General features: G+C 46.1%; 1 protein-coding gene across 3 annotated transcripts in view; it reads right to left on the reverse strand.

Annotated features, from left to right (window-relative positions):
• Nucleotides 1–1,803: 1,803 nt before the first annotated feature.
• Nucleotides 1,804–12,061, reverse strand: part of ERCC6 (ERCC excision repair 6, chromatin remodeling factor) — an 82,608-nt gene continuing 72,350 nt past the window's right edge. For all 3 annotated transcript variants that reach the window (XM_084904717.1, XM_084904719.1, XM_084904718.1), the window contains exons 20-21: nucleotides 10,849–10,924; nucleotides 1,804–9,844 (exon numbers count right to left, since the gene is read on the reverse strand). In XM_084904717.1, the coding sequence (XP_084760843.1) occupies nucleotides 9,422–9,844; nucleotides 10,849–10,924 (499 nt within the window). In that variant the 3' untranslated portion in view covers nucleotides 1,804–9,421. The remainder of the gene's footprint in view (nucleotides 9,845–10,848; nucleotides 10,925–12,061) is intronic.

Consider the following 12,061-nt stretch of genomic DNA (forward strand, 5'->3'; position numbering starts at 1 on the left):
TACCATATAGCTCTATTGCTATTTCCTGTTTTCTGCCTCATTTTGATGATACATATTGTTAGAAATCCACATCATTGTTATAACTATTACTTTACCATCTGTGATCATTTCATTAGCCCATTGTAGCCTTGCTTGCTCCATACACCTTCTTGCTGTTATTGGTGAATGTTACATTCTTACGTGATAGTCCCAGCAATATATTATATACATGTTATTTTATACAATTGCTTTTGGAATCAGTTTAGAGGTGAAACATACTGTCTCATTTATTTTTATTATAAAATCTACTTTTACAGTAGCTCTTTGTTTCCATAGATATGCATTACTACCGTGTTTCCCCGAAATAAGACATCCTCCGAAAATAAGACCTAGCTCATGGAAAGATAAGACATACCCTGAAAATAAGACCTAGCGCAACTTTGAGAGAAAAAATTAATATAAGACACTGTCTTATTTTCGGGGAAACGGTATCTGAAGTCACTGGCTTTCAGTCTAAAGAACTTTAATAATCCTTGTGAGGCAGGTCTGCTAGTAACACCTTTTCTGTTTTTATCTCAGCAAGTCTTCATTCCATCTTCATTTAAAAAATATATATTTCAATGAGTTTTTACAGAGAGGGAGAGGGTTAGAGAGGTAGAAACATCAACGAGAGAGAAACATCCATTAGCTGCCTCCTGAACACCTCCTGCTGGGTATGCCCGCAACCAAGGTACATGCCCTTGACCAGAATCGAACCTGGGACTCTCTATCCACTGAGCCAAACTGGTTAGGGCTAACCTTCGTTTTGTAATACCTTTGCTGGATGCAGAACTCTTCATTTACAGTTTTCTCTCATTGAGCACTTTGAGTGTTACCCTTACCTTCTGGCCTCCATTACTTCTGAGTTACTGTTAATCTTGAAGTTCCCTTGTAAATGAGGTATAATTATTCAATTTCTACTTTTAAGATGTTCTTTTTGTCTTTGATCTCAGCTTTCCACTATGATGTGCCTGTGGGTCTCTTTATATTTATCCTTTTTGGAGTTCATTTAGCTTCAAGGATGTTTTTCAATACATTTGGAATGTTTTCAGTCATTATTTGTTTGAATTTTTTTTCTCCTTTCTCACTCCTCTCCTCTGGTACTCCCATTATGTGTACATTGGTGCACTTAATGGTACATCACGTTTCTCCAAGGCTTGGTACATTTTTCTTCATTATTTCTCTTCTATCTTCTTTGGATAGCATCTCTATCAATCTATCTGCAAGTTGGCTGAGTCTCCTGCCATTTCAAATCTACTTGAGCCTGCCTAGTAAATTTTTAATTTGTTGCTACACTTTTTAACTCTATAAATTTAGCCCCTGAACCTTGAAGCTGGAGAGGATGAGAAATGCTGGCAGCATGCCACTCCCAGTAAGATACTGTTTCCTTGACTGGTAACTGAGCCTGGGAACCCAATTTTGTGAGCTAAACATACCTGAATTATAGCATCTCTCATCACTGAGATGGGGACAAATAAGTTGTGGTTCAAAAGTCATGGACTCTCACTGTAGATTTCTCGACTAAGTGTTTATTTGTTTGCAGTATTCCCTTAAGACTATTTCTGGAAATAATAAATTTTGAGGTGGTGGTGGAAGTGTTTGTCTGTCTTTTGAAATTGTGTCATTATAGTTGCTTTCTGAATAGCAAGTCCACCGTGTCCCTCACATTGCCATTCTGGAGGTGGAAATCTATAAGATGTTCTAAAGTTGGAAAGCTTAACTGTGTATTTTATGATATTTTGAGAGATATTTAAAGGAGAAAAATTACACAATCAAATGAACAGATGCAGAAAAAGCATTTAATACAATCCAGCAGTGTATTCTGGGCTGCAAAGAGCATTTCCTTAACCTGGGAAAGGCCATCTGCTAGAAAACTGGGGGTCCCAACATGTTTACACACCTAACAGCTAATAGCTCAATTTTGAAAATGAAATGTATTTTAATAAACACTGCCATTATAATTATTCAAAGGGTGTGTATACATTTTTGAGGACACCATATATTAAATGGTAAAAACCTAGAAGCTTATCTTCAATGTCAGGAATAAGACAAGGAAGCCAAACATTGTTGTTTATACTCATTATCATATAGGAAATGTATAAAATATAAGTATTAGAACGGAAGAAATACAGTTATCATTATTTACAGCTGATATAACTGTCACATACAGAATAATTTATAGATTACCAGAACTAGTAAAAGTTCAGGAAGATTGCTAGAAGTCAACAATAAAATTAGAAATAATTTTTAAATGTTACTGTAGCAATCAAAACTATAGGATTATTAGGAATAAATATGAGATATGCATAATCTTATAAAATATCAGTGAAAGACAAAACAGAATTATGTCTTTTTAATAAATATGCATTATAAATAACCTATTCATACATGATAAACTCAATATTATAATCACCCCCAAGCAATCTGTACAGTCAATACAATTTCAAAAACAACAAAATCCAAATATGAGAGGTGATCCCAAAATTTATATAAAACAAAGATCTAAGAATTAGAGCATTTCTAGAGGAAGACAGGCAGGGTTCATTCTATCATATATTGATAGTCAATTATAAAGCTACAATGATTAAAACAGTGGGTTACTGGCAGTTAGATATGTGGACCAATTTAATGGAACACAGAGCCTAGAAACATTCCCATAATGTTTCCCATAAAATACATAAAAATGGAATATAATGTTTTTCTGAATATTCAATAAAATTGAATATTAGTTCTTCCTCAACAAAACTAATAATGGAACTCCCCTTTGACCCAGTGATATCACTTCTAGGAATATATCTTACTATCCGAGGAGAAAATGGTGGCCGAATAGGCAGACCTGTTGGACACCTCATCCCTGGGCCAAGCTGGAAATACAACTAATTGGAGAACATTCACCTGGATTTCTAACTGTGGTCCAGCTGAGGAGGTGACCTATACCAGGAAGAACAGGAGGACCTGAGATTGGCAGGAAGGACAAGATGAGAGGTGGGGAGACGGGAGAGGAGGGACCTGAGCTACAGGGAGAACTATTCCAGGGGCATAGGCAGGGCTCCCCACACCTGCCTGCCGAGGTGCTTCCCGACCCACTATAGTGCCACCTGCAGTGCCTGTATCATCTAAGCAGCTGCAAAAGACAGCAGGACTGCTGGCAGCAGAGTCTAGACCTGGCAGACCAGAGCCAGTAGGGGACAGAGCCACAGTTTCAATTGTCTTTAAAAAAAAATCTATAAACCCAGAGCACAGAAGTTTTCATTTGTAACTACACACCTGAGTCATTGCACAGGGAAGGAGGCGTGGATTGAGGTGCCTGAGGACAGGCGGGGGTGGGGGGAGTAGGGCAGGGAGACTTGGAAAAGCCCTAGCCAGGAGTCCTGCATTGCATCATTCAAATGCTTGCAAACTGAAACGGCCATTTTCCCTGGGAGGAGCTTCCAACTCCCAACACCCAGAGGGCAGGTAAATGAAAAAACAAAAACAACAGCAAAAAAAATCTACCCCAGGTGATACAGCCTGCCACTCCCTGCACTGTACTCCCTGAGGAAACAGGCAGAGACCAAGCTTTCAGGTCTGAACAGTCTCTAGGAGCCCTCAGTGACTGGACAGGAGGAGCGGCCGCCTGCCCACTATTCTAGGAACCAGCCTGCTAAGAACTCCAGGGTCCCAGCTGACCCCATTGGTCTCCATACAAGGATCTCTGTCCAAACAAGGGCAAGTGCTGGCGAGGATGTGGAGAAAAGGGAGCCCTAATACACAGCTGGGGGGAATGCAGACTGGTGCAGCCACTGTGGAAAACAGAATGGAGTTTCCTCAAAATACTAAAAATGGAACTGCCATTTGACCCAGTGATGCCACTTCTAGGAATATATCTTAAGAACCCGAAACACCAATCAGAAAGGATATATGCACCCCTATATTCATAGCAGCACAATTTACAACAGCTAAGATTTAGAAACAGCCTAAGTGCCCATCAGCAGATGAGTGGCACATTTACACAATGGAATACTGTGCGGCAATAAAAAAGAAAGAACTCTTACCATTTGCAACAGCATGGAAAGACCTGGAGAATATTATGCTGAGCAAAATAAGCCAATCAGAAAAAGATAAGTATTACATGATCTCACTCATGTGTGGAATCTAATGAACCAGACAAACTGATGAACAAAAATAGACCCAGAGACAGAGAAGCATGAACAGATGTTGAACCTCAGAGGTAAGGCAAGGGTGGGTGAGTGGGAAGAAATCAACCAATGAACTTGTATGTATGTATAACCCGTGGACACGGGCAATGGAGTGGTGAGGATCTTGGTGGTAGGGGGACGGGAGTGGGCTGGAAGAGGTTAATGGGGGGGAGAGACACCTATGTAATACTTTTAATAATAAAGATTTTTTTAAAAGAATATAATGTAGAAGTGGTCTTATGGATTAGGAGGAAAAGAATAAATATATTTTTTTAAAGGTACTATGAAAAATAACTACTTTATGGACTTTACAAGAGAATTTGTGAGAATGTATTCATGACTTTAGGTCATTAAAAAGGCTATTAAATAAGTAAACAAAACAAAGTATGGATAGACTAAATTTTACTGTATTTAAATTAAAAATTTCTGTATAATAAATGACAGCATAAACAAAGTAGATACCTGGATGTTCCAATTTCTCAGATTTTTATGTAAAATTTAAAAATTCTTACCCAAAACTAAAAATCTATAAAATACCTAGAAATAAGCTTAATATGAAACATGCAAGATCTTTATGAAAAAGTTATTTTATCCAAGAGCATAAGATATTTTAATTAATAAAGAGACCTATCATGATACTAATGGGAAAAATTATATTACAATTAAGTCTATCTCCACAATTTTAGTGGAACTTAATAAATTAATTCTAAAATATGTACAAGAATAAGACAATGGAAGAAGGGGGAACGAAGGGGGAACTTGCCTATAGACAATAAGACGCATATGAAGTCAAATGACAGTGAAGAGCACGGTTGGTAGGACAGACATCTAGATCCATTGTCCAGAAATAGGCAAATTATCATATGGTAAACTTGGCATTTCAAATAAATGAAGAAAGAAATGGACTAGTTAATACTAGTTGGAACAATTGCCTTTACATTTTTGCTTGTAGGAGGGGAGGAACCCTTAAAGATAAATAACCAAGAGTAAAACCAGGCAAATATGACATAAACAGACAACATACAATAGAGGATCTATAAATGACAAGAAAATATGAAATTTTAGTTTTAAAAGTAATCAGGGAAATTCAAGTTAAAAGCAAGATTATTTCCAACCACAAGATTGGTTAAAAAAAAAAAGTATCTGTTGTTGTCAAGGATGTAGGGTATGGTCCTTTGAATAGAACAGTTTCAAAGCCCACACCTCTCCAATCTGGGACCCCTCGAGGGATATTCCACTGCCCATTTAGGACAGTCGGACATCCCTCTCACAATCCAGGACTGCTGGCTCCCAACTGCTCACCTGCCTGCCTTCCTGATTGCCCCTAACTTCTTCTGCCTGCCAGCCTGATCACCCCCTAACCATTGCCCTGCCAGCCTGATTGATGTCTAACTGCTCCCCTGCCAGCCTGTTTGCCCCCAACTTCCCTCCTCTGCTGGCTTGGTCACCCCAACTGCCCTCTCCTGCAGGCTTGATCGCCCACAACTGCCCTCCCTTGCAGGCCTGGTCCCTTCCAACTGCCCTCCACTGCTGGCCATCTTGTGGTGGCCATCTTGTGTCCACATGGGGGCAGGATCTTTGACCACATGGGGGCAGCTATCTTGATCTTGTGTGTTGGAGTGATGATCAATCTGCATATTACTCTTTTTATAGATAGGATAGAGCCCTGGTGCATGGGTGGGGGGCCAGCTGGTTTGCCTGGATCAGGGTGGGTGTTCTCTTAGGGCAGGGGTCGGCCTGAGCAAGGAGCCTGTGGTGGTTTGCATGCTGCCATGCCTCCCGGCAACCCAAGCGGAGGCCTTGGTATCTGGAATTTATGTACCTTCTGCAATTGAAACTTTGTAGCCTGGAGTGGAGCCAAGCCTTCTGGTCTGCTCCATGTCAGCAACCATTTCTGTTGGGGTTTGTTTACCTTCTATAATTTAAACTTTGTAGCCTGGGCCAGGGCAGGTGGAAAGGTTGGCTTCCTCTGTCACTGGGGACAACCCTAGCCTACTCTCTCCAGCTCTGTGGCTTCTGCCATTTTTCTTGGGATTTATCTTCTATAATTGAAACTTTGTAACCTTGAGGCCTGGGCCCAGTTAGACATCAATCAGGGTGTGTGGAAAGCTTGGCTTCTCCATTGCTGGGAAAACCCAAGCCTCCCTCCTACTCTCTGTAGCAGCACCCATCTTTGTTGTGGTTAATTTGCATATTCTTGCTGATTGGCTGGTGGGCGTAGCAGTGTGGCGATTAATTTGCATATTACTCTTTTATTATATTAGGTAGGCTATAATAAAAGCCTAATATACTAAGGGTGCTCAACCACTCACAATGATGTTCACTGACCATCAGGGGGCAGATGCTCCAACCAGTAGGTTTGCTTGCTCAAGGTTAGATAGGTTAGATCAAGACGGAGAGCAAGATGGGTTGGACACAACCCGAGGTCCCTCCCGACTGGCCAACCTCCCGGATCCCTCCCCTGCCTGGGTCGTACACCAGTGGATTCCCTTGGCCTGACCTGCACCCTCTTGCAATCTGGGACCCCTCGGGGGGCACACTGACTGTCAGATAGTTACATCTATATAATAAAATCCTAAGCAACCGTTATGGCAGAATGACCAGTCGCTATGATGTGCACTGACCACCAGGGGCAGACGCTCAATGTAGGAGCTGCCCCCTTGTAGTCAGGGTTCTCCCACAGGGGAGCGCTGCTCAGCCAGAAGCCAGGTTACAGCTGGCGAGCGCATGGCAGTGACGGGAGCCTCTCCCGAGCAGTGGGCAGTAAGGAGTGAGGGGTCCCAGACTGTGAGAGGGCACAGGCCCGGCTGAGGGATTCACCCCATACCGTCCCCATGCATGAATTTTGCGCACCGGGCCTCTAGTCTCCATTAGAATTAAAAATATACTTGATTTTTATTCCCGCAATTCTATGAAGGTAGAGGTGTCATTATAGGAATGAAGACATCTTGCATATAATGTTAAAGAAAAAATTAATTGCAAAATAAGGATATAATCCCACTTATGTAAATCACATGCATTGAAATAAACAAAAATGGCCGCTGCAATAGAGACTCCAAAGAACAGCGATTTAAGCAAGTCAGAAATTAATTTCACTCTAAAGTTACAGGACAAAGGGATCTTCCACCTTAACACGACTTCTGCCGATGCCATGCCACTGCTTAAGGTCGCACTTGCATCTCAGCCAGCAAGAAAGGGGAATGACAGGATTGTGCACTAACTCTTAGTTAAAGACCTAATCTGGAAGGTCTACTCACGTCCACTGCCTGGTCATGTGGCCACAATTACTGTAAGAGGCTTGGAAATAGCCTTTAGCTGGGCAGCATCTGTCCAGATACAACTTTATCAGTAAAGGAAGGAGAACCGTGTAGATTTCAAATGATGCACACACACTTCCCACTGACTAACTGTATCAGGACTTCAATCTCTCTTAGGCTAATGACTACATAAATAAAAATACCAGAGGACTTCTCAGAAACAAAACAGTCCTGAGCTGGGCTCCCTTCTGAGCCAAGTACTCAAGTTTAAAAATCCCTCCCATGACTTCTAGATAATGATGGCGAATGAGGGAAACATAGAACCTTTCTCCTCTGAGATATAATGAATCGCTCTATAAATAGAAAAAGAAATGAACAAACCAGAATCCCCCAGAACAGCAGAAAACCCCTGTGGTAATCGCGACTCGACTTCCCCTGCCAAAGCGGAGGGTGCTGGCCAGCCTGCTGCCCAGAACCTCAGAATGGAAAAGTAACACGTCCTCACCAGAGCTGCCTGCTGCCCGCAGAGCTCCTGCCCCCACGCCCACGCCCCTCTCGCGGTGGCAGGGGGAGCGTACAGAAGACCCGGACACAGCTGCTCTTTCAGCAGGCATGGGGCATGGGACGGAGGAAGGCCAGCATAACACATGAAAGGAGAGGACCAACAGCAAGTCAGAGAACACAAATCCAAGAAACAAACATGTAGCACTGAATAGCCCTAGGACAAAAAGTCTAAGACTACAATGACTTTAAGAAAAGACTTCAGGCCATGGCCGTTGTACTCAGTGGTTAGAGTGCTGGCCCTGCACTGAAGGGCCCCAGTAGGGCTACATGTAAGAGGCAACCATCAGATGTTTCTCTCTTTCCCCCTCCTACCCTCCCTTCCACTCTCTGCACAAACAAAAAAAATTAAGACTTCATAGTTGAGATCTTAACGTAACAATGAGAAGGAAACAAGGACAAACAGGCTCAAACAGCACCGTCACAGAGCTGCAAGCACATGGCTGACAGCCTGTGAGAGCAGCTGAAGCCCCTCTCCCACAGGAGCCGTCACCAAGGCCACGGAGATGGAAGCAGCACAGACACACCTGACACAAAGCCCAGCGCCACGGAAAGCCGCAGCCCAGGACAGGAATCCGGAGGTCACCTCGCAGCCGAGCAGAGAGGGCTGGGATGGCTCACCGCACAGCACCCACCGCGGATCCGGGTGGCTCTGGAGTGCTGTTTGTTCGCGCGTGTGTGTTGGTTGTGTTATCTGTACTTACTTTTGGTTCTGCTTGTTTAGTCTTTGTTTTTGAAGATAGCATTTCATTTTCCTAAAACCAACAGTCACCGCAGGGACTTCGATTGCTATAAAGCTGAGTACACTGCAACCTTCTACAAGCACGTCTTGTTTACCCGGGCTATTTCGTGCTTTACTAACAAGAATACCTGCCAAATCAACAGCATCTTAAAAGAAAGACCATTTATAGACAATTAAGATGATTCAAAAGATAAATCTCTTCTTTTTTGAAGTGGCAAATGATAAATGTAAACATTTTAAAAAGTTAAGCACCAAAAATAATGCTGTTATCAGATATTGCTAAATTAATTTATTGAGCAGGTCTCACCGAATAGAAGACAGGTTTTAGTGCAAGGAAATAATTCCTGCGATTCCGGGTCATAGACTTCTCAATGAGAACAGCATGCTCGGGGACAGTGGCTTTTGGGAAAAGGAATAAATGTGTCCAAGGACTGTCAGGCCCATGGCTTTATAACTAATTCATAGCATCAAAAAAATCAACCCCTGTGCTTATAAATCCTTAAGTCCCAAAGAATTTCTTCTTCCTTTAAGTTTTAACTATGAGGTAGCTATCATTCAAGTAAACATCAAATGCAGCCAACCTCTGCTGACAGACATGAGCACCAGTCTTAATTATTGGAAATCGCCACTGGAAAGTCAATTGAAAGTTTAGAAATTAATGTTAATCAACAGTATTCTGGCTTGAGTTTCCAAATTCCTTCCCCACCAGAAGTTCTATGAAAAGTGCAGAGGTTTCTCAACAGTTCTCGAAAGACACAAGACTGGGAAACTGATAACTTGGACTCGAACTCCTGCAGAACCTCCTGCGTGCTGGCCTGGCCATCCACCCGGGCCCGGAAGGCAATGAAGTTCCTCATCTCCACCAGGAGGTCGTCCTGCTCCGTGCAGGGGGGCGGCGGGGCGCCGGCCTCGTGAGGGGGCACGTTCTCACTTTCCAGCCGCTCCGGCAAAATCAGGTGGTTCCTGGCTCTCATTTTAGCCAACAGAGAGGACGACGCGAGGGCCCCGGACGAGGACTCCACAGCTTCCACGTTTCCACTAAAATGCTCTGAAATGAGGTCTTTCCCGTCCTTCTTCACGATGGCGTCCTGCAGAAGGAAGAGCAGTGAGTGCACTGTACGTCTCAGGTCTCACTACGGCCCGCTCTCTCCCAGAGCTCTGAGGGACACATCCGTGGTGCCCGGGCCAGGGGTCCAGTCCGGGGAAGAATGGAACACCAGATACCCCAGAGGGAAAGGAGAGTCACCGTCTAAACCCGCCTGCATTAAAACCAACAACAAGGACATACCCACAGCTACACTAGGCACTGGCGGCCACTCTGCGTTAAGAGGCCGAGGGAGCAGAGGGGCTGGGAGCAGGAGCCAGGAAACTGCCTCCAGGAAGCTGGAGTTCCGGGGGTCCTCCTCTTTTCCTCCCAGTCTATCCCTGTCTAGGCTGGCTGTGGGGCAGGAACAACATGGAGCTGTACTCTTCTTCACTTGTTATCATTTTACTCTTTACTAATTTATACCTCACGTGTTACCTTAAAAACAAAGGTTCTCTATTCGCATTCATGTAAAATAGGAGCCTGAACCTGACAGTTCCAAAGGTTCTCAGTAGCACAGCCTTAACCAGAGGACCAGAGAGAGCACTGAGGGGCGAGGCCCGGCTGCTCTGTGGCGGAGACCGTCAGAGCTCCGGCAGCCGGTGAGTGCCAAGCGCCCCAGGCCTTTGTTCCAGAGGGCAGGGCAGTGGTCTTTGGAAGCACGGAGCCTCCGGGGCGGCAGGCTGCAGGGGCCACGCCTCCCACCTGTCACCTATCCCTGTGTGACTCCCGCGCCACCACCCCCCCCCACCCCCGGGGCCTCCACACACACACATTAACTTTCTCAGCGCAAAATAGAGAATTTGCTCCAGATCGTGAGTTAAAGACTTTTTCTGTTAGGAAGTTAGCTGGCCTTTTAGATTGGAATAAAGGGGTTCATAAATCAGAGCAGACAGCACAAATCGCAGGTGGCATTAGCCAGCGACTTTTTCACTTCCGAATCGGGTTACATTTTCCTGGGAATGCAATCAAGTCTCCCAGGTGAGAAGCGGACAGCGATCTCATTACCTGGCGTTTCTGCTGTGAGGACGCCGAAGGACGCTGCACAGAGAGGCTGGAATTCCTTTTCTGACCAAACCTACTCCTAAACAAGGAAAGAACCAGGTAAAGTGTTTTAGTGACTAAGAGATGAAAATGCCTTTCCAACAACTGAACTCCTCCTGGAAGACGTTTTTCTGCGTGCCTCTTCCTTCGCAGCCATGGCCGCCTTCCCTCCGCTTCATTCTCCTGGGAGAAGCCCTCAGTGTGCGTGTTCAGCACTCGGGCCACCGCCTCCCCGGGGAGGGAGGCCCTTCCAGGAGAGTGACTGAGCAGCACAGCCACGCCCCTGCGGAGCTGGCGAGAGGTCTTATGAGGCTTAACGGTGATTTTGCATCTCCTCCTGGTTTTAACAAAACGGCTCTCCTTCCCCCTGAAAGCTTGTCTTTGGGAAGAAGGACAAAAGCGAAGAAGGTGAGGTTACAAACGTGTTTCTCTGAGTCCCACAAGTTGGCTGGCCGTCCCTCCCTGAGGCCTCCTACTGTTTATGCCTGCCCTGACTATGCCCAGCAGACAGCCTGGCCTATCCCAGCACAGCCTTCTCTCAGCCCAGCCTCTCCCAGCACAGCCTCTCCCAGCCCGGCCTTCTCCCAGCCCGGCCTCTCCCAGAACGGCCTCTCCCAGCCCGGCCTCTCCCAGAACGGCCTCTCCCAGAACGGCCTTCCCCAGCCCGGCCTCTCCCAGCTCAGCCTTCTCCCAGCCCGGCCTCTCCCAGCCCGGCCTCTCCCAGCACAGCCTTCTCCCAGCCCGGCCTCTCCCAGCCCGGCCTCTCCCAGAACGGCCTCTCCCAGCCCGGCCTCTCCCAGCCCGGCCTCTCCCAGAACGGCCTTCCCCAGCCCGGCCTCTCCCAGCTCAGCCTTCTCCCAGCCCGGCCTCTCCCAGAACGGCCTTCCCCAGCCCGGCCTCTCCCAGCTCAGCCTTCTCCCAGCCCGGCCTCCCCCAGCACAGCCTCTCCCAGCACAGCCTCTCCCAGCCCGGCCTCCCCCAGCCCGGCCTCTCCCAGCCCGGCCTCCCCCAGCCCGGCCTCCCCCAGCCCGGCCTCCCCCAGCCCGGCCTCTCCCAGCCCGGCCTCCCCCAGCCCGGCCTCCCCCAGCCCGGCCTCCCCCAGCCCGGCCTCTCCCAGCCCGGCCTCCCCCAGCCCGGCCTCCCCCAGCCCGGCCTCTCCCAGCCCGGCCTCCCCCAG

Source organism: Pipistrellus hanaki (genome assembly GCF_964339955.1).
Source record: "Pipistrellus hanaki genome assembly, chromosome: 14".
In the NCBI taxonomy this organism is placed as follows: domain Eukaryota; kingdom Metazoa; phylum Chordata; class Mammalia; order Chiroptera; family Vespertilionidae; genus Pipistrellus; species Pipistrellus hanaki.